Source organism: Ochotona princeps, chromosome 23 (genome assembly GCF_030435755.1).
Source record: "Ochotona princeps isolate mOchPri1 chromosome 23, mOchPri1.hap1, whole genome shotgun sequence".
Taxonomy (NCBI): Eukaryota; Metazoa; Chordata; class Mammalia; order Lagomorpha; family Ochotonidae; genus Ochotona; species Ochotona princeps.
Genome location: NC_080854.1, coordinates 19,922,707 through 19,949,650, shown reverse-complemented (window position 1 = coordinate 19,949,650; position 26,944 = coordinate 19,922,707). Strand labels below are relative to the sequence as shown.

Genomic DNA, 26,944 nt, shown 5'->3' with positions numbered 1-26,944 from the left:
ACTGAGAAAATGCAGCCCATTATGGGTTGGGGCAGGAGGAGTTTTTAAGATACAGACATGTTCTCCAAAAGGTTGTGGGTGATGGGCTGGTTGGATGAAGCACCAAGGTAAGCATCCTTAGCAGGCTCTAGCTGGCTTGGAAACAGAGATCTCCTTGCCTCTGTCCTGTAGTTAATCATTGTGCAACCGCCCAATAATCTTATATTTGCATTCAGCATATTCAAGAAAACTAGTTTCAAAACCACTTTCAATGCTAAATAATTATTGGAGGGTTCCAAAGAGCTACTGTGTGTCATAACTGAGAAAATTGTTGTTTGTCTATTTGGTTTTTTTTTAATAACCGCCACATAGTAACAAGAATGATATTTTCATGAGATACATTTTCTCAAACAAAAACTTTAGGAAGAGCTATGACACTGGTTTCTACTTTCGTGAATGTCTTTCACCTCTGGAATGATAGAAAACAGCTGTATCTTCATGTTTGTTCTGCATTTAGTCTGTTATGACATACTGTTTTAGTTGAAGTGTATGAAGATATGGCCTCACATAGATATGTGGTTGGAAAAAGGGACAATATCATAATAGTATGTTGAGATCCTTATATAGTCTCTGGAAAATTCTAGCAAATTCTCACCAGAATTTCAGAACGAAAAAGGCAGTTATAACATCTTATTGTCATGGAGGGGTTTTGACCTTGTGGATTGCTTAAGATAGACTTGGCAATTTTGAGGGCCCTTTGCACTACACTGTGAGAAGTGCTACTCTGGTCTTTAGCTTATATGGACCAGATGTATTTCCAGGAAATAAAAGATCTCTTGGTGCTCATTGCTGATTCTAAATAAAATATAGATTCCAAATCTATAGTACCCAGGCTCGGTTCTTGGTCTTTCGATAGTGTATTCCGCTTAGTTCCATTGTTGCTGCCTCTCACTGCAGCACACGTATGTGAGTGAGTCTGCAAAGTGAGCATGGAACTGGGAAGGTCAAAGAAAGTCATTTACCAAAAGTTGCTGTGGTTTGTATTCATTCCCTTGTTAAAATATTTTTGATACTTTAAAGACTTAGCTCCTACCAGGCAGACAGATTTTTGAATCCTAGTTAATTTATTTATGCAAAAAATATTGACTGCTGATCTCCAATGGAGCCCTGTGTTAGGGGCTGGGATTGTAAAACTGATTCAAGCAGCCTGAGGTGCCAGGGAGAGCAGAGTCCTTGAAACATGAAGAAGCAATTACAAAATCACACAGCTCGTAAACACAGCCCCATGCTCAGTTTACATTGCCTGAAATACAAGGAGCCAACGTGGCTTGCAGGGCAGTGAAATTGCTTTCCTGTTCATATTACAGCCAGCACAGAGGCAACAAATGATGAGTGTCAGGCAGTCTGAGATGAACAGGGGATTTCTGGGAACGCCCCATGGAACAGCTTTTCCTTTCACAGTCATTGCAGGCTCTTAAAAATATTTTTCTTGAGAAATGAACAAAGGTGACATTTTTCTTCCCTTGGGCTTTGAAAGGGGTCAGTGCACATTTCAACAACAACCGCCTCTCTGCTGATGTGATGCAGATGTCATCCGCAGCAATGCAAGCAGGGGTGGAGAGGGCGTCCCCCGTCAGCACAGATCGACATTCTGCAACTTGGCAGAATTCACGCAATGTTTCTCTTTCGGTTGCATAAGTTTTTTTTTCATTTTGTGATGCTAGATAATAGAGTAGCTATATGGAGCTGCTATTTTTATTGTACATATATTTGTTAGATATTTTTGGGTAGATGAATGATATATGAACCCTAAAACATACTAATTATTGAATACATAGGGCTAAGTTGTAGCTAAAACATCCTCAGCTGACATAAGTGACATCAAACATGCATGTCTCCACAGAGCTACTGATAAGCTTCTAGAATAGTGGTGTTCAATAGTTCCCATAATGATAGAAATGCTCTATGTCTGTGTGGTCCAACGTGGTGACTACTGAGCACATTCCATTCTTGAGCACCTCAAATGTGCAGTGGAGGAACTGAACTTTTAATTATATTTAATTTTAAGTAATTACAATTTGAATCTCCCCACAGGGGTACTGGCAGCCCTACCAGACAGGAGAGGTCTAGAATACCACGGTCATGTAATATCCTTGCATAAACCTCTCAGACCCTACATAAACTCGAAGTGTGCAAAAGTTTCTAAAAGATACTTTTATATTTAGTTACGGTATTCATGAAGTTGCTAAGGCTCAAGCCTGGCTGCATGAGATTAACATGCTAGTTCCTTAATGGAAAGAATAGGTTTGAAAACAGCCAATAGAAGAATTATGGGACAAAATCTGTAAACATAGGACTCGAAAACCTGATATCTTAGAAAACCTGTTGGATATGTTGGATCTTCATGGACCAAAGAAAGCATTGGATGCACTTGATACTACCTTATGAATTGAAAAAATTAAGCTATTGAATAATTCTGACAATAATTCTATAGGTAAACATGCAAATACATATATTCATCTGTTTAACAGAGACTAGCATGCCAAGAAGGGAAGTTACATTGCAATATGCATCTCTATTTTTGAATAAAAGAACAACTCCTAATGAAACTGTTAAATAGGGGCCCGGCACGATAGCGTAGTGGTTAAAGTCCTTGCCTTGAACACACCAGGATCCCATACGGGCACCGGTTCTAATCCCGGCAGCCCCGCTTCCCATCCAGCTCCTTGCCTGTGGCCCGGGCAGGCAGTCGAGGACAGCCCAAAGCCTTGGGATGCTGCACCCACGTGGGAGACCCAGAAGAGCTCCTGGCTCCTGGCTTTGGATTGGCTCAGCTGCAGCCATGGTGGCCATTTGGGGAGTGAACCATTGGATGGAAGATCTTCCTCTCTGTCTCTCCTCCTCTGTATATCCGCCTTTCCAATAAAAAGAAATAAATTAAAAAAAAAAAAAGAAACTGTTAAATATACCTTGACAGTAGGATGCTGGACTTTCTACCATTGTCTATACCTACAAAGTCACGATACACTTAAACAGAATGATGGACTTGTGGCTGTTGCTGAAGGACTATCCCATTGTAATAGCACAGGGAAAACCAGTGGGGAGGGAGGCAGGGGCATGGGAATGGGAGAAGGTGAAATCCCTGAGCATAGAAACATCATGAAAAATAAAACTTAAAAAATAAAATTAATAACTCTGACGAGAGCTTAAGCACAAGTGTAGGATATAAAAACCATGTGTTTGCCAGGGACAGTATGCTATCCATAGGTCAGAGGAATCACAATTCTCTGGCAAAAATTCAGAAATTGAGATGTCATATCCACAGAGATAAAGTATCGAAAATTTTAAGAGAGTACGATTGTTGGTCAAGTTTGACAGATGAAGACAAAAATGCAGACAGCTACATCAGCTACATAACAATGAAAAAGTTTGATGTTATAAAGAATAAAAGACTATCACATGATAGCAAATCAGTAATTGTCAAATGGGAAGATAGAAAAGTCAGGCGAGTTCAGAGGCAGCTAAACTCACATTGAACAAGGAAGTGCTTGGGGTCAGATTCAGATTTGCAGTCTTAGCTTTCTGCTACTCAGTCATTTTTTCTCATTCACTGAGTCATTTAAGCTGAGCCTCCAGTCTCTGTACAAAATGAGGATAAATATTAATTAACGGAAGGTTGCCGGGAAGATTGGCACAGAGGCCTAGAATACAATAGAGACTCCGAGGTTATGGTTACAACTGCTGTAAGCCCCATCAGCATCTTTTGGAAACAAAGAAGATATAAGAAATGTGATGTTGGTGATAGACAATGAGTAAGTGAGCTTAACCTGAACAGATATTGTTGGAAGAAATATTAGGAAATCATTTTAGATAACATGGATCACGTTAATCTCATTACCTTAAAATCCTGACAAAAGGATTTGGATTTGGCTGCCATAGATCCTTGAAAACAGTCCTAAACTCATACTCAAAACTGTCATTAAGTGGATTTAGCCAGAGGCACCATAAACAATTCAATTAGGGAAAGGCAAAGACAGCAAGTAGCAAGCTGCTGAAATAATCTAAGTATGAGATCATGACCTTCAAAACATGTTACCTGCAGAAAAGGAAATAACAAAACTGTTGAAGAGCCGAACTAGGGAAAGTGATAAACTGACAGCATCAAGTTCCCATGCCTCTTGCCCATGCCCCCTACCTTTGTGCTCTGGGCCAGTTTAGCCTATAAGCCCATGTGAGCAACTGGGGGCATAGCTATGTGCAGCTGCTTGTGGGTGGGCGTGTGCACACACACTGGTATGTGGATGTGTAGCTGTTTCTGTGTATGTACGACCACTGCCACAGACATGACATGTATTTCCTGTGGCCCTGCCGCTGTCTGTCGGAGGCAGGCGGTTGTTTCTTCTCTCTACCACAAATCCACAAGTGGCTCCAAGTTGTTCTCTTACCTGTGGCAATCTGAATATATGTATTAATGTTTACATATTTATTAATATCATGCAAGTTATATATACACACGTGTTCGTGTGTGTAAAATCACACTGGGGTTAGTTTTAAGGAAGCCTTGTAAAACAAAAGTAGATGTGGTACACTTTGTTAGATGAATTTTTAATTTTCCCTTGGGATTCTCACAAAGAATTTAGGAAAAAACTTCCCAGGTTACAACTTGGTGAAGATCAAGATATCTGAAAAATAATTTGTTTTGCAGTACTTTCATATACCAACCACTTGCCTACTAAAGAAGGGACAACACAGAGAATGCTGGAGGAGGATGGTGGAGTCTGTGAGATTAAAACTGAAACTGTGATTCGGGTGCAGGCAGAGAAACAAGGAATCCTGGAAGTGGACAGGATTTTTTTAAATAAAGTTTTATTTATTTTATTTGAAAAGCAGAATTGTAGAAGAGGCAGAGATGGACTTCCACCTGTTGGTTCACTTCCCAAATGTCTGTGATGGCTGCATCTGGGCCCAGATAAAGCCAAGGGGCAGGGGAAGATTCTTCTGGGTCTCCTTATGTGGGGGTAGCAGGGGGCCCAAAGAATCAGGCCATCTTCTGCAGCTTTTTCCAAGTGCATTAGCAGGGAGCTGTATTGGAAATGGAACAGTTGGGACTTGAGTAGGTGTCTGTATGGAATTCTGGGCTTATAGGTGGCAGTTTAATGCACCACAAAGCCAACCCCTTGCCATCACACTTAATAAACTGCATGACTTCCAGTTTTAGCTTCCTAATACCTTGTGTGGCAGCAGGTAACTGCTCGAGTACTCGAGTCCCTGCCACCCACATAGGAGATGTGGGTTGAGCTCTAAGCTCTTGTTTTTGCCATAGCTGGCTTTGGCTTTTGTGGAATGAACCGATGGGTTAAAGATCTCACTCTGTTCTCTTGCTCTCTTCCTCTCTGCTTTTCAAATGAATTAAATATAAACACACTTTAAAAGGATTTTTTAAAAAGGAACCCTTGGGGTATGGATATATCAGGTCAGCAGAAATTCTTCGAATTTATCCAAGATAATGACAAGCTAAAACCAAAATCGTTTGGAAAGTTTTATTAAGCCTTTGGAAAAGCTGGGAGGGTGTGAAGGTAAAGTTTACATTTTGTTTACTTGTCTCTGTCAGTTCAGCTTTCAACCACTTCCCCTTTGAACACATGACCAGCAGGTGTGTGAGAATGTGCTGGGTGCTTCTGCAGAGGCCTAAGGTGCCCTGTTGTCACCACAGCTTGTCTGCTGAGACGTGGGCGCGAGTGGATCACTCTAAGGCAGAGGTCATCACCACAGGATTTCTAAGACTTTTAAACAGAGAATGGGCAGAATAGAACACATAAACTCTCTGGTGTACTCCATGGCTCCGAAGTTACACAGCAGTTCTTCAAAAATGTTTGCAGGAAAGTACAAATATGCCTATACATTTATTTTGGTGAAAAAAAATCAAAATCCTTGCATCATTTTAAAATAATACACATTTTCTACAAACTTTTTAAAAAGGTCTTTGCTTTTTTCATTTTTTAGAATCTCTATGTATCTATTTTTTGTGTGTGATACCGTCCCAAAGACTCGGGGATTTCCTTGTAGATCCTCAAGCCAGTTTATCCACACCCTTCCCATTTAACCCCATCTCCAGCTCTCCCATTTTGTTTTTTCTCTGTAATGTTGAGTGAAACAACGGTAGGAAAAAGGGGAAAAATCCAGATACAGGAAGGGAAAAAGAGAGTGTGGAAACAATGGTCTTACCCACTTTGCTGTAGCCCTTGACCCTTTGTGCACTAATCAACTACATAAAGATCATCATCATCATCATCATCATCGGTGGAGAATGGGGTCAGTGTAGTGGCTGAGCAAGCTAATCTGCCTGCAGCACTGGCATCCCATGTGAGCACTGGTTTGTATCCTGGCTGCTCCACTTCCCATCCAGCTCTCTGCTAATGGCCTGGAAAAGTAGAAGATGGCCCAAAGCCTTGGGACCCTGTACTGACATGAGAGACCTCTAAGAAGGTTTTCTGGCTCCTGGCTTCGAATCAGCTCAGCTCTGGCCATTGCAACTCTTTGGGAGTGAATCAGTGGATGGAAGATCTCTATGTCTCTTTCTAGCTCCGACTTTCCAGTAAAACAAATCTTAAAGTGGGAGGGATAGAGATTAAGGTAAAGTTTGAGAATAGGGTATGGTTCTACCCTGCTTACTTATTTCTGTCCATCTCTAAGAGTGGTGCTGGTCAGGCAAGCCATTGGGTATGGTTGAGGTGTTTGTGCCTTGCACAAGCCCAGGGGGCTGCCATTCATAATGTTACACAAGATCTAGACCATTCCTGCGAGAAATCTACCTTACTTGAAAAACAGGTGCATTGGGAAGGAACCTTATGGTATTGATTCATCTGAATTCCTATTTAAGGGGATTATTACTTTTGGGGCCCCCACTGGGTGGGTGGGAAGGCGGGTGGAAGAACTCTGGGACTCAGTGATTCACATGTACTGACTATATATAGTACTTCTTCCAAAGCTTTAAAGCAATCTCAGACATTTCTACTTATAATTAGGAAAGTCAGCTATATATAAATTAGATAAGAAGTTTGATGCCCTTCAAATCATTTTTGAGAGCATTTTGACTTTGAGGTTAGGTTTTGAAAAGCTTTTGCAGAGAAGTTTGAATCGTTTGAAATAACACAAATAGTAAACAATCTGTAACGTGGGCATAGTAGGCTTTCCCGTCATATTGACTCCTTTGATACTCACTTCAAGGCCAAGATTATCACCTCATTTGATAGAAGAGGAAATCGGGGCATTGAGAACGAGGCAGCTTACTCAAAGTGAAACAGAGAGCAGGAGGTTGAACCTGAGTTTTCACAGACTTTCTGGCTCGGGAGACTATCCACACCCCTGGGCAAATCCACTGGGCAGGTGGTTTCCAAAAGTGGTCTAGGAGTGTTGCTGACTACTTGGTACCAAAATGAGAGAGGTGGATATGATAACCAGAGCCCTCAGCAACATTTTCTCCTTTCTCTACATTCGTTGATTCTACAGAGATAAGGTTTTAGAGTATAAAGAATATATTGAAGCATTAAAACCCATTTGGGATGGATTACAGAAAGCTGATTTGAATCATAAAAATTTAAGAAAGTTAATACAGAGAAAGTGCGAAACATTTGGAAGCAACGCACACTTAATTATGTGGGCAAACACATTTACAATCGTTCAATGTTTACGTTGGGACTTGTGCATGGAAGATTTGCTGCAATACCACAAATGCTGTGGATGGGTGCCATTTTAGATTCTTGACTGACTTTGAGATCCACCTGATTGGGCTAGATTTTCAAACATTCTCAGAACTGATATGAAAAATTTTTGGCTCCTCCTTTTAAGGGACATTCAGTTTCTCAGGGTTGTTTGTTGTCATGGCCACATGGCCAGTCACCCATGTCTGTCCTAAGTCTACATGAGATTAAAAATTATCTGTTCTTTGTCTTTCCTTCCCTCTGTAGATCTGCCTTTCCAATAAAAAATGAAAAGAAAATCTTTAAAAAGAGGAACTGGCTAAAGCCTTGCCTTGCAACTGCCAGGATCCCATATGGGTACTGGTTCGTGTGCTGGCTGCCCACTTCCCATTCAGCTCCTTGTTTGTGGCCGTTGAGGCCAGCTGGATAGTGAACCAATATACAGAACATCTTTTTCTCTGTCTCATCTTCTCTGTAGATCTGCCTTTCCAATAAAACAAGGAATCAATCTTTACAAAAAAAGTTAACTGCAGCTAAATGCAAAGCAACTTGGCTTACATACAACACTAGTAAATAGCATGATTTCTAAAAGGCAGAATTAATAGATTTTGTAAAGGTCAAATTGACAGGTAGGCAGGACAGTTAGGGGTTCATTATTATTTTCAGAGGTATGTGGAATTTTTTATTACATCTCTTAAAGATGCTATTGGGAAAATCAACCTTTATAATGTGCGAACAAATTCAAGTTTCCTAGGGGATTGTGACCAGCTGTTTTGCAAGACAGGAGAAGTCAACATCCAATGGTGTGAGTGGGGTAGGGATGTTACCATGATGGCTGTTTGAGTGCCTGTGTGAGCGATCCCTCACCTACCAAAGAATTATCAATAAAGGGAAGGAATACTCTGGTTGGAAGAAAAGTTTGAAGGTGACATTATAAATCCATGTGGCAAGTAAACATTAATTAAGCATCTGATACAAGCCAGGTACTGGAAAAGGGGTTTTCAAACCAGACACATATCAAGCAAGGAACTGCTTTCAGGGTTTGCCTGAGAAGACAGATCAGGGTGACAAAGGGGTTTTCCTAATAATACCAGGATACAAGTTTGGGGGTATAGAGAACTCCAGGTTGGAGGGAAAGGTGTGGGAGTTAGTAAGTGACCTTTGGAGTCAGTCTTGTGGTAGAGTAGATTAAACCATTGCTTGCACTGTCAAAATTCTATATAGGAATGCTGGTTCAAGACCTGGCTTACTCTGTTTTCAATCTAGCTTCCTGCTTATACACCTGGGAAAACAGCTTCAGAAGATACCCCCAATTATTTAGACCCCTGTCAGCCATGTGGGAGGCCAGATGGAGTTTCTAACTTTTGGATTTGGTCTGGTCCAGCTCAGCCATTGGAGTCATTTGGAGGAGTAAACCAGAGGATGGAATATCTTGCTGTGTGCCATCTTGCCTTTCAAATATGAATAAATGAATAAACCTTTTTTTAAAAATGATCTTTAAGTTCACTATTGAAATATGAGGTTTCCTAGAGAGACAGGATGTCCTAAATATTTTAAATATTCACCATAGAATAAACAGAAATGCTGCAGGTGACACACTGCAGCACAACACAAACCAGTAGAGCAATCGTTAGTAACACGTGGCGATTGAACAAAATAAAAATTCAGCACTTTGGTTGCTCTAGGCACATTTCATGTGTAAATACTCATTTAGTTACTACTTATACATATTTGCCTATATTTCCACTAAAGTCCTACTGATTTTTATATGTTACACCTCTTATTCAGTGAAATATTAAGCCTTTTGCTCTAAAATCTAAAACATGCTATCTCAAAAGATAAGAAAGAAAAGAAAGGGAGAAGGAAAAAGGATGCGAAGGAAAGAGGAAGGGATGGAAAAATAATTACGTTCTTAAAACTGTCTATAAATCACATTAAATTGGTTAAAAAACTAATTAAAAGTTAAAATAAGAGTCACATGTGACTGGTGGCGGGCACTGGACAGAACAGATCCACAACATCTTTAGCGGCTATTGTGCAGTTCTGGTATATCACTAGTGGTCACACGCCACAGAGCAAAGGTTTAGGAAGATGTGTGCAAGAGCAGGCCTGGGGATAAAGTGGTGGCCTTACATGTCCTATAATGGAAGTCAAGCTGTATCCACCAGGTCAGGTGTCAGCAGAATACTTCTGTAAAGGACTGGAGGGTAAATAGTTTTGGCTTTTGGTGCCACATCATCTCTGCTGGACCTGTACAATTATATTGTTATTGCCTGAAAACAGCCGTGGATAACGCACACAGCATGCTCACCAAACCACTTCCCTTGTAAAAATTTACAGTGAGCTGGGTTTAGCCTAAAGGCTAACCTCTACACTGGGTTTTTCAAAGTCTTTGAAAGTGTTGAAGCCAGGAAATATCATCATTAGATGCATACTAGAAAAAGGATCCTACTAGCGAAATAGGGATGGAGTTAGAAGGTATGGGCTACAATTCTATAATAGCCTAGTCACACAGAATAAGAGCTTGAACTTATAACAAAGCCTGTTGAATATGGTTGGAAAGAAGGCCATATTATGTGTTAATAACTTGGGTTTCACGATGCTGGTAGCCATGGAAAACTATCAAATGGCATAGAAGATGGTAGTCATTTTCCTCAAGTGATAGACAAAGATGATGGCATTTGAGATTCTGGACACACAAGTCAGCAGTACAGAGCTGGTGACTGGGGCCAAGAGGGAGTTGAGAGGGTCCAGGGAGGGCAGCTGAGCACCTGGGAGGTGAGGATGAATCCTTGGGTATTACTAGAACACAAGGAGTACCTTTCATGGGGACGCAGAATGAATCAGCAGCAGGGTAGGGAGGAGAGCTGGGGAAGAATGGAAGTGTAGAAACCCAGGAAAGACTTTCACATGCTGTTGTAAAAACTAAAGAAAAAACAAAACAAAACAAAAAAGAAAAAACCCAAAACAACACTCATCAAGTTTGGCCATTAGGAAACATATTTGGAACATTACTCAGAATATATTTTATAAGAAAATAAAATAAAAAGATCACAACCTCCACAGTGCCTGGAATCTCATTATTTAAAAATAATATCAAGTGGACTTACAATTTTTCATGGTCTTGTTTCTATCTTTAGGGGCTGAGCCTTAGGCTTACTTGTCAGTAAAGAGATTTTGGGGAATCCTTGAATCTCACCTTGTAAAGTACATGGACCAGCAATCATTCTTTTGGGGGAAACAGGGCAGGTGAGGTCATGTCTAGTCATCTTTAGTGTGACCTTTTTGAAACTTCTTGGGGAAGCTTCATCCTTGGAATGTTGTGAAGTGACTTGATACCTTCTTCGAAGTGATTTCAGAAAAGTAAAAATCAAAATGGTGGATTCTTAAGACTGGGGACCCTGGAAGTGCTTTCATAACCACTCTTGATGTATGTCAATGTTTTATCTGGACATTAAATAAAGGTACTAACAGTTTCAGATAGAATCGTGTGATTTGTGAGTGCTCCATTTCACAAGCTAATGGCCAAAGGACTAGTCACTGCATCAATGGAAGCATTTAAGGTACTGATTTATAGCCATCTTTGAAGAGGTTGACATTAGGAAAATATTCTACATGCCTTGTGGATGAATACACCTCACTCAAACTTTGAATGACTTGCTTAACATTTTGTTTTGAAAACATGGAAAAATTGACATAACAGGTTCCTGGTTTGTGCGACTGTTTCTTTTGGAGAGAGTGAATATTGGTGTTAGATCCTGAAGGAATTAGTTAATTTGGAGCATACAAATCTCATGGACACATATTTCTGGACACTTCAATTTCATCTCTATAAATCAAATTAAGGGAAAATCAGATTGAGTGGCAATAGCAATAGCAACAGCAATAATAACATGAACGGTAAATACAAAATAACAGACTTCTTCATTCCCAGTATCATATGAATTCACCAGGTGGGAGGAGGTTTTAACTGGAATTCATTTTACTATGTGATGACTTGACTTTCTGTGTGCACGGGTCCCTCACTAAAAAATCAGCCTGAGAACATGTAGGAGGGACTTTCTCAAAAGGGCCCAGTGTCAAAAGTCAGTGAAACACTATGTGGAGCAACACTGAAAGAAAGCTGGATGCTGTTCATAACCCATCTTTAGACAGCAAGGTAATAACTGCAGCTAGCACCACCATGAGACTTTTAAAGGAAATTTTAATAATTTTAACTCAGAACATTTGCTTAGGAAAAATAAGATGAGAAAGGACATGAGCAAATATGACAAAGAGGGACCATGAAGGAAAGGATGATGGAGAATAGCTCCCCTGTATCAGAATATGTTAGAATAATGGAACAGCTCTGAGAATGAGGCCAACATAAAATACAGATGACACGAAAAGGAACTTAATACACAATCATCTCATAATGACAAAATTTTGGAAATATCTAAATGTATATCATCATACTTTGATGCTCAGTTCCTCCCGTGATTCAGGATAAATTCCAAAAACATTAAAGGAAGAAGTCAGAAGAGTACAGACCACAGAACGTATCTTAAAATGTGTTAGTTTTTTACAGAAATGATACCAGGGAACATTATCTTACATTGGAAAAAAACATGCGCAACGTAAAACAATAGCAATAAAGGAAAATGTAAATGAAAATATGTAAGATATCTGCACAACTAAGGCCAATGCATGCTAATATCAAATAAGAATCTAGATGAGACTATCACTTAAATGTCAGCAGCTAAGATCCGCCACCTAAATCCTGTGAAAGAAAAAATATATAAATATTAGCCTTACTCCATTGTTGGTGGGAGTATAGGCTACTGCGGTCACCATGGAAGTCAGTATGGAGAGTGCTCAGACAATTGAAAAAGAATATACTGCATGACTCAGCTATCCCACTCCTGAGAATATATCCAAAGGAAGTGAAATCTGCATATGAGAAAGTGAGCTGCAACTGTATAATTATAACAGCACAATATCAAAGATATGGAAACAACTCAGATGTCCATCGAAAGAGGAATGGATAAAGAAACGGTGGTATAGCTATTCCATGGAATACTATAGCTATAGAAACGGTGGTATAGCTATTCCTTGGAATACTATAGCTATAGAAACGGTGGTATAGCTATTCCATGGAATACTATAGCTATAGAAACGGTGGCATAGCTATTTCATGAAATACTATTCAGTCATTAAAAGGAATGAAATTCTACCATTTGCAACAAAGTGGTACCAACTAGAGACCATTATGCTCACTGTTACAAGCCAACTCCAAAAGGACAAGTATCATATGTTCTTTCTGATAGAAGACAACCTTCAAGCAAATAGACACTGAGGTAGACATGTATATACACATATTCTCAAAGCTGAATGATACAATGGAGACTAGCATAGTGGGAAGTAAAGATACACTGCAGTATGTATATTCCTAATAAAAAGAAGACTCCCAACGAAATTGCTAAATACACTTTGATAAAACGATACTAAAATTTCTACCATTGTCTATACCACAATGTCATGATGCACTTAAATAGCAGAATGTTGGATTTGTGACTGTTGCTGAAGGACTCTACTATTTTAATATGGGGAATAATAGCAGGGGGCTAGAAAATGGGGAGGGAGAAATGGGAGATAGAGGCAAGAATCCCTATACCTATGAAACTGTATCATGGAAAATAATAACAAAAAATACAAAAAAGAATAAAAAACAATATTAATCTGCTAGAACTGAGTGCTAAATTCAATAGTCATTAAATAAAGTGGATTTAAAATAGCTTTTTAGTATTTAATTTATTATATAACCAATTTGGAAAATATTAAACATCTCCTTCTGTCAGGACATATATCTCTAAATAAAAATCTGTTTTTGATCATTCCTAATACCTTATTAGAATGAAAGCATACATTTGGACTCTATGTTTGGTATATGCTTGCAATGAGGGAATCTCAACTGAACTTGAACTGTGGTTATGCAACAAGGTGGAAGAATCCACCATGGGGGGAGGGTTTGGGGAGGGGTGGGGAGAATCCCAGTACCTATGAAACTGTGTCACATAATACAATGTAATTAATAAAAAAAAAAGAATGAAAGCATACAAAGTAAGAAAATAATTATCAAGTAAAAGTGTAAAACTGTTTGATTCTCGTAATAGGAAAGATCCTGGCAGCGACAAAAATAGTGGAGTAAATTCTGACATCTTGGCTTTGTGGAGTGTATTGAAATCATATCAGTATTATGAATAGTGTTAGGGAAAGTATCCGTGCAAAGCATACCAGCTTGGTGTTTTGGTTACTTTAAGCTGACATCACTTGAGGAACTCTAACTTCCAAAGAGGTTAGTGGTCTTAACCTACAAGCAACAAGCCTTAAAGACTTACAAGAGGAGTGTCTGTCATGTCCCAAGACTGGAAAATGGCCTCAAACATCCAGGACTGGCAAGTGGTGATGCCAAGGACCTGAAACTGTGGGCTACACCCTTACTTTCCACTGACTTCTGCATTCCTCTCCCCCCAAATAGGTCTTAGTTATATTCCTAAAATTAAAAACTCTGGTCTATATCTCCATTCATTCTGTCATTCCTTCACATAACTACTCTTAAAAAACATAAAAGCATCATTCTTTTATCATTTGTTCAGACTACCATCTCTTAAGATCATCATAAACATGTGAAATGATGAAAGCCATTGCTTCTCTCTTGCAAATCACTCTGGTAACAATGAAAGTGATTTCTGGATCCAGCCAAAGGACTCATGGAAGAGCTGAGAGGTAGGAGGGGTTCGTCATAAAAGAATGTCCACAAATTATTAGCATCAAGAGGAAAACTGCTCTGATGAATATATAAAATGCATCTACGTATGGATAAAGATTAAGTGGTCACCTGCTGCCAGGGAAACAGCTATGGGTGTGGACTGTTTATTTTTAGGATTTCTTTAATATATTCTGGATGATAGATACAAAAAGAAAAATATCTATTGTGCAAAAGAGAACAAGAAAGTAGAAATATCAGTGTAAATCCATACCATTTCATTTGTGAAAACGCTCCCAACACATGTTTTTAAGAGCAGGGCACCTAGAATCAGTTTAGCACTGTTTAACAATAATTGATACTAAGCCAGTAATACCTACTCAAAGGCTTATGGGGCGACTAGCTAATGTTTCAACTGTCCACATTTTATTGTAAAGAATTTTGAGACAAATTAAAACCAAAGTTGAAAGTGAACAACAATATTCTCCCATTAAGATTCCACACTTGGTAGCTTTGTGCTCTGCTTTTTACCTTATCACGTGTATCCAATTATTCATTCACAGGTTTTGGATGCATTTCAAACTAAGTTGCAGACATCAATAATCCAATCATAGCAAATGCTAACCATGTCTGCATTCCCCCTGTACACACAGTCAACACCCTTCCAGAAACTCCCCTGAGGCTGTGAAACAATTATGTTAGATCTCATTTCCCATGACAGTGTATGTCAAACAGATCCAAAATTGGCTGCCTACCTGAAGGCAAGATTTACCCTATCTTACTCTGATTCTTTCTATTCATATTCACAATTGTATACTTTGTTCAACCGGCAGAACATAAAAGCCAGAAAGCCAAACAGTCTGGCAGTGGGCAGCTGTCTCGCTGTCAGACAGCCACATGGTGCATTAGGTATCTGAGTGTGACTCCTGGCTCTACTTCACTGTAATGCAACAGTGGGAGGCAGCAGTGATGGCTTGGGTAATTGGGTTTCCATAGTCATATGAGAGACCTGGATTTTATTCCCAGTTGCTGTCTTTGGTGTGGCTCACACCTAGCCATTTGTAGGTATCTGGAGAGAGAAGCCGTGACGAACAGGGCATGCTTTTTGTCTCTCCCTCTCAAACAAATAAATAAAAGTGCAATATATTTCAAATATATGAAAGAGCAGAAAGAAGAAAAAGGAACCCTCTTCTCTGGGACCACCAGTTCCAAAGTTTTCAGGAACTAAGCTGATAACATCTAAAGTGGGTTTGTGTAAGATAATTGGGCAAGTCTGGTAGAGGGAACTGACCCAGGTTCAGTGTGATGTGACAAGCAGGAGTAACAGAGCTACATAGAAAGCCCGAGAAAGTTGAACATTTACTACCAAGACATGGCTTCTACACTCATCCCGCCTGGGTCTAGGGCACTTAAAGGAACACATCCACTAGAAAAACCAACACTGCGCAATGTCAAACAGAATCTTTAGTTACAACCGTTTATGAATGCAGTATTTGAAAGCCATTCATTCAGTTAACTATACAACAATGGAAACTAACACAGATATTACAAAAGCAAGGATATGTTACGGTTCTAGTTTTTGCAGTTTCTTCAACCAACAAAGATTGAGTCCCTCCCCCTCTGGATTGATTACATGTTTGTAAAGCTGAGAGAAACCAGTTTTCTCGCTGAACAGAGGCTAGGTCTAGCATCATTCCTTAGGAATGTGCTGGCTGCCTCATTTTGGGTGTGTGCATTTTGCAAATTAAATAGAAGGACTTACCATGTGGAAGGGTAGATGAGTGAGAAGAATGGGGATGGAGAAGAGTCACGATATGTGGAATAGTAATAACTTTTTTCATGCCTAATTAATTAGCCAGCTAACATTCTGATTGTTTTCCAGGACCTCCTTCTTTCTCTCCTTGCCTGGATTATCCAGCATGCAGGTTGGCTAACTTTTACATCAGAGAATTGAAACTCTCTGCAGTAGGCATGCTGTCTAGCTACAGGTGGACTTTGCTTAGAAATCAGAAGTTACAGCAATTCCACCCTCACAGTCTTTGTTTGCTTGGTGATGAACAGTTTGGAAATTCCCCACCTCCCCTTTTCCCACCTCCCGGTGACTAATTTGAACAGTGTATACTCATATCTCATCCCTATTGTGTTGGGTAGATATATTCTGATGTTTTTTTTAAAAAAAAAAAAAAAACCTTCAATCCAGTCCTGAAATGCAGTCTCATGCAGTTGTGGGTATGTGTAACAAAATTAGCTTCTCTTGGATGCATGTCCTCTTATGATAAATTCAGTTCCTTTTCCTTGAAAGTTGTGATGACTAACATTGCTACTAGTCCTTCTGGACTACGCCCAGACCTTGACAAATCAAAATGTGTACGTGTTAAGTTGAACTTATCAAATGTCTATTAAAATGATTTTTTAGACCAGATTTCACTCATTTTCATCGAAACGTCTGTCATAAATCAAACTTAGCAGGTGTTTCTTTCACGTCCACTTCTTTTCCTCTCTGCTGGAGTTCCCTAAGTGTTGGATATACTGCGGGTATACCAGTTTTTGTAGCTCAAAATCTTAGTACAGAAGCTCTACTTAGTTCTAAGCCCGGATTCTAACATTTATAGCTGTTTTTTAAAAGGCACATAGTAAAATTCCAAGAATTTTTATTAAAGAAGTCCATTTTTAAGTTTTTAAAAGAACATATATGAGTGGGAGGGGAATAGTTTATGAAATAGAAGAGCACAATTTGCAAAAAGAAAACATTCTTTAAATACATTTTTTATATTTTCCTTCCCAAAACAATGATTTCAAGTTAGATTATTTCATAGGATTTACGTATAAAACAAATATTTAGGGAGCAGGTCCAATAGTTTAACTGGCTAATCCTCTGCCCACGAGCGTCAGCATTTCCATATGAGCACTGCTTCGTGTCCTGGCTGCTGCACTTCTTATCCAGATTCCTGCTTAAGCATGGGCAATGTGAAAATGGCCCAAAGCTTCGGGGCTCTGTATCTGTGTGGAAGGCCCGAAAGAGGCTCCTGGCTTTAGATCAGCTCTGCTCTGGTTGTTGTGGTCATTTGGGGAGTGAATCAGATGATGGAAGACTTTTCTCTCTCTCTCTTCCTTTCTGTAAATCTGCCTTTCCTATAAAAATAAATTTTTACAAAAAACCCCAAATATTTAAGAATAGTGCTGTATAAAACTTGCTGTGTGATAGGTATTATTCTGAAAGCATTTTTATATAAACCCATATGATTTTTCTAACCAGTCTTATTAGGTAAGCATTGCCATCTATGCCTTTATACACAAAACGAAATGGAGGCACAGAGAACATACATTGTTCATACTGATAATGAGCAAATCTGAGCTTCAAATCCAGGAAATCTAGCTCCCAAATAGCTTATTTTCAACTTTGTTCCCTAAAAGTTAACCATTTTCCTCTAACAATTCCAGAAACATTGGCATGCATGAGGACCAAAATGCACTAAGCAGTCAATGGATAACTAGAGCAAACTTTGGATTTTTGCATCATTTCCAGAGTCAAGAAAAAAAAAAAAAAAGAAAGTAACCCAAAAAGCTCCTCTGAAAACCTGAACCAAACCAAACCAAACCAAACCAAACCAACCAACCCCCGCCCCAAAATACCCCGAAACACAGCTGAGCCCCCAAGCCAGCGGAATCAGAATCTTTGGTGGAGGGACTTCAACAGCCGTTTCTTCTAAAATCTAACAGGCAGTTCAAATGTGTGGCCAGGCTGAGTCACAGACCCAAATACTTTTTCGCTAAGTTTTAGCTAAAGATAGGAATAGGAGAGAGGAAATAATAGAAGAGAGGAAACTTCATCATGGATCAGAATCAAGTTGGAGGGCTTGTTAACAGGTGGCTGACCCTACCCAGCATAATTTTTTATGAACAGGTATGGGGTAGAAGCCAAGAAACTAATAAAAGTCCCTAAAGCTGTTGATGCTGCTGGTTTAGGGAGTACACTTTGAAAGCCAATGTCTTAACAGATTGGGCATCAGTGAAGCATGGTGATGTAGACCAAGAAGGAACTGGATTAATTCTGCCAATATCTCACCAACTCCCATGCTGGAATGTTTCCCCTACCTCACTGATTTATTTAATTGCACTTAATAAGGATGAAAAGAGAAGAGAGAGGGGAAATATGTGAAACCAAAAGGAAGTGATGGAAGAGAGGTAAAGAGGAGGGATTAATTCCTCCTGGCTCTATGAAAGCTTTGTGGCTTACTCATGAACTCGACCACACACTGATGATAGATTTAATGGAAAATGAGAAAAATATAGTTACACTGAAAAAAAAAATCCTTTCATACCAGGAAGCAAACAAAACTGTAAGCCAATGAGAAGTATTGGATGATGGGAGAGATGGCCATTGGAAAATTTATTAGTTCTATTCTTACAGCCTAACCCGGAAACCTGAGCTAGGATCACTCTTGGAAATCAAGGGCAGGGGGGAGATACATATTTTCCCTCCTCCATGCCATTCAAGTAGATTAAACGATCTGCTGCCATGGCTACACTGGGATATATAAGTGGTCCTCAGTGTGTGTATGTGGAGGGACCTGTCTTCCTCTTATACCACTGATATTTAGTTTTCATTTTGTAGTTGAAAGTGTTTACAGTTGTCACAGTGAAAGGTGGGATTGGGTCACTGTCATATTTGTTACAGTATAACTGCTTAACGTACTGTAATACACAACAGTGAGAATGTTGGACATGACTAGATTAGATTCAACCTGAGCCAGGACTTAGGTCAAGATGCCACTGGACCTGGTAATGAACATTGCAACTTCTAGTATTATGATTCTAAACCACTCAGCTGTCATTACAGACGCCAGGCCAAGCTGGAAGCCACAACAGGTAGTAAACACAGAACCCAAGAGAGGGGAAGGAGGCAGGCAGAGAGAGAACACTAATCAAGCCATCAATAGAACCTTCTCGAATGTTGTCTATAACCTAATTCTGAAGTCCATTTCCCAGCTCCAACTTCCTACCAGTGCAGCTCCTGGAAGGCAGAGATGAGGGTTTAGTAATTGGGCTCCCACCACCCACATGGAGGACCCATGCTGAGTTCCCAGCTCTTGGCTCTGGTCCCTTCTCAGTCTTGGTCACTGTGGGCATTTGGGGAATGAACCAGCAGACGGGAGTCCTGTCTGTTGTTTCTCTGCCTTTATGATAAATATAAACTTTTTTATGTATTGAAAGATCAATCAAAATCATGGAGGAAGGAATGGGACTCTTATTAAGCAGGAACTCTAGATAAAGTAGGTAGGAGGGCATGATAATCATTTTTGAAGATACAATATCTGAAATACTAAGAATTAAAGAACATTAAAGACAAATGTGGCCTGTGGGGGTGCGGGGGGGCAAATGTACTCTGCTCCCCGTTTTCTTGAAGCATAGTCACACTATTTATTCATGTTCTCCCTAGAGCTGTTCTCATGCTACAGTGGGGTTGTTTAATCACAACAAACAGCATAGCACCAGCACAGCTTAGAACATCTAGAATATTCACCATCTGGATCTTTAGAGAGAACGTTTAAAGATTCTTGCTCTACATTGATACTTTGAGTAGTAAGCAGGGTAAAATGAAAATAAACTCACATGTCTATGAAGTATAGCCAAGTCGTATAATACAAAGAAGCATCTTCAGGAGAAAGGCAGAATTTCACTCATAAGCAGTGATAATTAGACTTGAAGAGTCTCTTATATTAGTACAATAAAGGGAAGAACCCAATGGAGTAAGTCTATAAAGGTCTGAGGAAAGCAAACTATTAATTTGGAATATTTCTGATCAACTAAATGACCATTTAAGGGTCAAGGTTTTTAGTTCTCTAATGGCAGCTATCACACATAGCAGGTAGAAGGCAGACAGCTGCAATGACTTTAAAGAACAATTCGTTAATAATCAATATCATTGTACTCCATGTAAAACATAATCTATCTTTTTAAAAAAGATTTTATTTTTATTTTTTGTTGGAAAGGCAAATATACAGAGAGGAAGAGAGACAGAGAGGCCAGGAGCCTCTTTTGAGTCCCATGTGGGTGCAGGGTCCCAAGGCTTTGGGCCATCCTCAACTGCTTTCCAAGGCTACAAGCAGGGAGCTGGATGGGAAGCAGGGCCACTGGGATTATAACTGGCATCCAAATGGGATCCCAGTGTGTGTAAGTTAAGGACTTCAGCCACTAGGCTATTGCGCCAGACCCTAGCACCGTATTTCTGAGTAGATCTTGCTGCAAACAGAAGGAACTCCTTTTGCAGCAGAGGTTGATGTACATCAGCCCAGGGTGACAGAGGAGGAAGAGCCTTGCTAGCAACAGAACGGATTACTTTTTTTCCCCTTGGGTGCTGGGGTTAGGTGCAGTTTGGGGGGTTATGATTCTATCACGAAGGACTGATTGACAACATCAATGACAAAGTTGAAGGAAAAAGTCCCCTCTCCATCAAGCTACTAGCCTGCAGGCCTCTATAAACCTCTACCATAGTGACATGTTGAAAACAACTTTAAAAACTTAGGATCTGGTGGGCTTGGTGCAATAGCCTAGTGGCTAAATCCTTTCCTTGCATTTGCTGGCATCTCCTATGGGTGCCGGTTCGTATCCCAGCTGCTGCACTTCCCTTCCGGCTCCCTGCTTGTGGCCTGGGAAAACAGTAGGGGATGTCCCAGAGCCTTGGGACCCTGCACCTCTGTGGGAGACCCAGAAGAAGCTCCTAGTTTCTGGCTTCAGATTGGCTCAGCTCTGGCTGTTGCAGCCACTTGGTGAATGAACCAGCCAAGGATGATCTTTCTTTCTGTTTCTCCTCTCTGTAAATGTGACTCTCCAATAAAAATAAATTAATCTTTAAAAAAAAAAGGAAAACCTTAGGATCTTGTGTATTTGTCTTCATGAAACACCTTTGGGCTCCTTTTGTGCATGCTCCATTGGTCCTCTTACCCTAAAGTTACAGGGACAAGGCAGTAAGGGACGCACTTCCTGGTAACTGCCTGGGTCCTTCTTTGGTGCTACTCATGGGTCCAACTGGTGGAGGTGGGAGCACAGCACAGGAGCTTGGGGAGGTGAAGTGTTGAATGGTTTGATCCCTTTTCTTGAAGTGAAGAGCCATGAAGCCAGACAGCCTTGGGGATCCCATCCACATGGTCTGCTCAGGCGTTTGATGAAGTGAATGCTATGAAAACTGGAAACCTGTAGTAGCTCCACTGAGGCAGTCACCATAGCTGGTTCTCTGCGTTTCCAGGCTGGGCACCTGCCTGAGGAATGTCCTCTGGTACTGCTCAAGACCAGTCCTGGGATTTTCTTCCACCACCATTCTTATGGATCTGCTTTTTTTTTTTTAATGGATGGGGTATAATATAGAAAAGATCAGGTTCTGAGCAGACAGAATTGTACTGCCATTCTAGTCCCAATCTTTTGTAGCTATATGATTGTGGCACGTTACTTAAGCCTAAGACTTAATTTACTTAACTTGGAAATGGGATAGTAACAACTAATTGTGGGGATTGTTATGGGGATTTAATGAAGTCCTGTATGTGGTAACTGCCAGTATCATGCTCCTCCTATGTTCACTGCTGTTTCTATGCCTCCTTAGGAATGGTTTAGGATTAGGAGGAAAGATGCCAGCATTCACCTGGGGTCTGGTGTGTGCCTGCGTTAATGTGGGCCCTTTACAATCGACACTTTACTGCCTATGGCAACCCAGGGGGATAGCTATGGCGCTCCTCATCATTAGCATCATCGCCACATGAAGGAACAAACTCAGAGTTTAAGTACCTGTGGGAAAAAGTATAACCAGTGCCAGCATCCCGCATGGGTGCCAGCTCATATTCTGTCTGCTCCACTTCCAATCAGCTCCTTGCCAATGGCCTGGGAATGCAGCAGAGGATGGCTCAAATCCTCAGGTGCCTGCACCTACTTGGCAGACTGAAGGAACTCCTTGTTCCTGGCTTTGAGTTGGTTCACCTCCAGCTGTTGTGGCAGTTTGGGGAGTGAGGCACAGGGTGGAAATCTTTGTCTCTCTTCATCTAACTCTGCTTATCAAATAAAATTTAATAAATCTTTAGAAAAGGTGCAATTAAAAAGACTAGCTAATGCCTAAGAAACCAGAGACATGGCCTTTTGACTATACTGCACTATGTTTTGTAATTTTGTTTTTTGAGTATCTTTCTGCTACCTCTTCCAAAATGTAGGAGGCACTGCTGAGGACAATAAAAGTGTGGGGAAAAAAACGCTTTCTTTGGAAGTTAAATCTTGACAACTTGAAACTACAGGCAGTCATCTACAAAGATAAACATGCAGGAGAGTATTTAAAAAGTCTCCATGGACAACTGGGATTAAAAGATAAGTTTATGTTGGTGCAAAATAACTTTGAAATCTGTACATCGTTTTTTCATAATATGCATTCTCCATGAACTTTTTGAAACTCTCTTTTGTATGTCATAATTACACAAAGAAATTCACTTAAGGTGACAGCATGAATAAGCAAATTTTAAAATATGTTGTATTAAAAACTTTAAGCATATGACTTTTCATTTAACTGTTTTTAATATTTGTATAGATGTAAAATGTGAATATTTAAACATATAAAATTTAAATAAGTCATATAAATGAGATGTATACATTTGCATACACACATTACATGTCTCTCTATACATATATGTAAATCCCTGAGTCTTGTCTGTATTACCAAAAGGACAAAAAAAAAAAAAAAGAATGAAAATGTCCAACTCTTACCACACAGAAAAGAATAAAACAAAGTGGCCCACCATGAAAATGACTGTCCCTTAGGTAACAGAATTATATAAAAGATTTATTATCTTATTTATGCATATCTATATTTCTAAGAAACTTTTTGAATAACATATTAAGAAAACAGTGATCTCTTAGGAAAATCATTATTTACAAAACGATGCTGGTGTTCGGATTCAGTTCAAGCCAGGTAAATAAACATGATTTAATCTTGTTAATAGCAATGAGTTTTGACACCTACATGTTAAATGTTTCATTAATTGAATGTGTTTTTGCTTTGAAGATGAAGGAACAACACCTGATAGAATAGCACAAGTAACAGGACCTCCAGATGTGTGTCATCCTGTTAAGCTTTTTCTTTGCTATTACCATTTCTTTTCCCCTAAGAAAGTCTAAGCACCTTGGCCATCTTCTGGTGATTGGCTAGTAGAGGGTGCAGATGGCGTGGCACACTGGCTCTCTTCTAGGCTCTGGAAGAGAGCCTATTTAGGAGCCTTTTTTTTTTTTTTAAATAGAAACAATGGGAAATGAGGATGCTGACGGCTAGTGCTGTACTTTAGCTGCCATCTACCAACCAAGCTTTTATGGCACAGCTGCAAACCACTTAAGCATGCTTCAACTAATGACTTTTAATTAACTTAAAGAACGCAACCTGTCCTATGGTTGGAACCATTTGCCTTTGATTTAGTTCTGTTAATTAAAAGAACAAAATGCGTATTTTCCAATAATAAAACTACTATTGCAACATTTACTGTACTAGCAAAATTACAGCCATCATCAGCAGTGTCGCCCCATTAAATCGTCCCTGGAATCATGTTTGGGGACCCCAATTGTCCACGGTAGAAAATGTTGTTACATGAGTGCTTTTCCACAAGCTTGTGGCCAGTGAAACTAAAGGATGTGTTTTCTTCTGCTGTTCAGAAACCTTGGAGTCCACGCACGGCTTTTTCCTAAGGGTTATTTCCCCTGAATTTTATGAAGACCTACTGTGAACCTGGATTTCAAAAAAATGTTACACCACACAAGCTCCTCTGTCAATTTCATTTTCCACAAGCTTTTGAAAAGTTTGCTGGTCCACGGCTCAGCTCTCTCAAAAGGCAAACGCAAAGAGTGCAACTTTGCTTTCCGCAAGACCTAACTCTTCCTCTATTTCAAAGGCTAGAGCACAAAAGGGAACTCCCGGAGCTGTTTTCTTAGAGTGGGTAGACTAAAGATTCAACAACTTCCTGAGCACCCGGAACAACCATGAGACAGGGACAGGCAAACATTCCAAAGACTCAGAGGACCTGACTGCAAGGCACCCCAACGCCTCTCTTCTCCACACAGAGAAAATGGGCACGTTGGCCTGGTGACCAAGGAAGAGTCATAAAACCCATTACTCACCATTCTCACGAACAAACTGATGTGCCTGGCAGCCGGCAGTGCTGTGACTTGGACAGTGAATGTGCAAGTTGGCTCTGCTGGGTGGACTTCCTTCTCTGCTGTGCGGTTTATCCAGCCTTCACACGCTGATAGGTGCGGTGGCATTTGCATGTTATCTCGGCTCTCAGAGCGTTTGGAGCGTCCGCCAGGTTTGTCTTGTTATTATACTTAGAATCAAGCAAAAGCAACTACACCTGAAGCTTGGAAGGCTGAAACGTCGACCCAAATTTTTAAAGTGATTGCGTATTGACTTTATGCATTAACCTGTTTTATACAGTCTGCATTTAGAGATGCATTTGTGTATCCGCCTCTCTCCTCTCTCTCTCTCTCTCTCTCTCTCTCTCTCTCTCTCTCTCTCTCTCTCTCTCTCTCTCTCTCTCTCTCTCTCTTTCTCTCTTTCTCTCTTTCTCTCTCCCTCTCTCTCCCTCTCTCCTCTCTCTCTCTCTCTCTCATCGTGCCTCTCATCGTGCCTCTCATCCTCTCTCTCTTTGAAGGATTCATGCTGCAATGTTAGTAGCATTGACTTGGATGGAAGTACTATCACAGATACTCTTAGTTTAGACTTGACTGATTTTTGCATTTTGAATTTGTAGCACTTGCATAAAAACCTGGCTCTAGGGGTCAGCACTGTGGTGTAGTATATCAAGCCTCCATTTACAGCCCCAGCATCCCAAATAAGCACCATTTCAAGTCCTAATTGTTCCACTTCCCATCCAGTTGCCTGATAATGCATTTGGGAAAGTAGTGGAAGATGGCCCAAGTGCTCGGGCTCCTGCAATGACACGAGACCTGGAAGGGGCTCCTGGCTCCTGGATTTGTATTGGCTCGGCTCTGTTGCAACCATTTGAGGAGCAAAGCACCAAGTAGAAGATTTTCTCTTTCTCTGTGTTTCTCCTTCTCCTTAACTTATTTCAAAGAAAAAACAAATAAAAAAAAACTGCTTCAATCTTTTTTTTAAAAGATTTATTCATTTTATTACAGCCAGATATACAGAGAGGAGGAGAGACAGAGAGGAAGATCTTCCGTCCGATGATTCACTCCCCAAGTGAGCCACAACGGGCCGATGCACGCCTATCCGATGCCGGGAACCAGGAACCTCTTCCGGGTCTCCCACGCGGGTGCAGTGTCCCAATGCATTGGGCCGTCCTTGACTGCTTTCCCAGGCCACAAGCAAGGAGCTGGATGGGAAGTGGAGCTGTCGGGTTTAGAACCGGCACCCATATGGGATCCCGGGGCTTTCAAGGCGAGGACTTTAGCTGTTAGGCCACGCCGCCGGGCCCAGCTGCTTCAATCTTAAAAACAAAAGGATCATGAGATTTTGATCAAAAACTTCAAATTGTCATTAAAGGCATCACCAATGTTGAGATGGTAGAAGTTTCACCAGGTTGTATCACTCAGAAAATAAGGTATATGTTAATCTAAGTTCATGGGTCAATTTTGGGCATTGTTTTTAGCAGCAGCTGCCTCAGTCTCTTATCCAGGTGAATTGGATGAGCATGTTTGACCTTGGAGAGCCAGGCTTGACAGCCACCCCATAGTACCTCTCAGAACATTTTCTGATGGATGCACTGGGCTCCTTGAGTATACAATGGGCACAAAAAATAAACTCAAAAGCAGGTCATTTTTGTTTCTTATTACAAAGAAAGGGCAACAGATAATTCAGTTTTGGTGTGTATCTTGTTCTAAGCAGTGTATTTAGTTTATCATCTATTTTTGTTTTAACCTAGTATTGAGTGAATGCCAACTACTCCCATGTCCATACAAAATCCTTTTCAAAACAGATGTTTCCTTCCTGACTGGGGACATGGGGTAGTGTATAAAGTCACTATCTCTGCTGCTAGCATACCCTAAGGGCATGGGTTCATGTCCTGCTCTGCTTCTGATCCAGTTTCCTGCTACTGGCCTGGGAGAAGTGGTGGAAGGTGGCCCGAGCATTGGGGCCTTGACCTCCCAGGGAGGTGACTTGGATGAAGGTCCTGGCTCCTGACTTCAACATGGTCCAACACTGGCCTTGTGGCCACCTGGGATGTGAAACAGTAATTGGAAGATCTCATTCACTGTCTCTCCATCTCTCTATATAACTTTGATATCCTTAAAGTTCCTTGTTTTGTTTTATTTAAAATAAAAAAGGGTTTTAAAAAAATCAAGGTGTGATTAGAAATATAGATATAGCATCATTGCTGAAACAAGACAGATAGCCAGGGTTAATTTCTGAGGTGGAAAGGAATTTAAAGGAAGTATATGGTGCAGAATCCCAGAATCCCATACACAGAATCCCAGAAGTCAGGAATCTGAAGTTGGATCTCTAGAATATAATAAATGCTCAATGCATGGAGGAGGAAGA

General features: G+C 40.3%; 1 protein-coding gene across 3 annotated transcripts in view; it reads right to left on the bottom strand.

Moving 5' to 3' along the window:
- The window catches only part of FYB1 (FYN binding protein 1), a 145,514-nt gene extending 120,833 nt beyond the window's left edge, over positions 1-24,681 (bottom strand). For 2 of the 3 annotated variants that reach the window (XM_058680110.1, XM_058680112.1), the window contains exon 1: positions 24,562-24,681. In XM_058680110.1, coding sequence (XP_058536093.1) covers positions 24,562-24,564 — 3 coding nt within the window. In that variant the 5' untranslated portion in view covers positions 24,565-24,681. Of the gene's footprint in view, positions 1-22,060; positions 22,077-24,561 lie in introns of those variants that run through there. The other variant, XM_058680111.1, reaches the window with a different exon arrangement.
- Between the last annotated feature and the right edge of the window lie 2,263 nt (positions 24,682-26,944).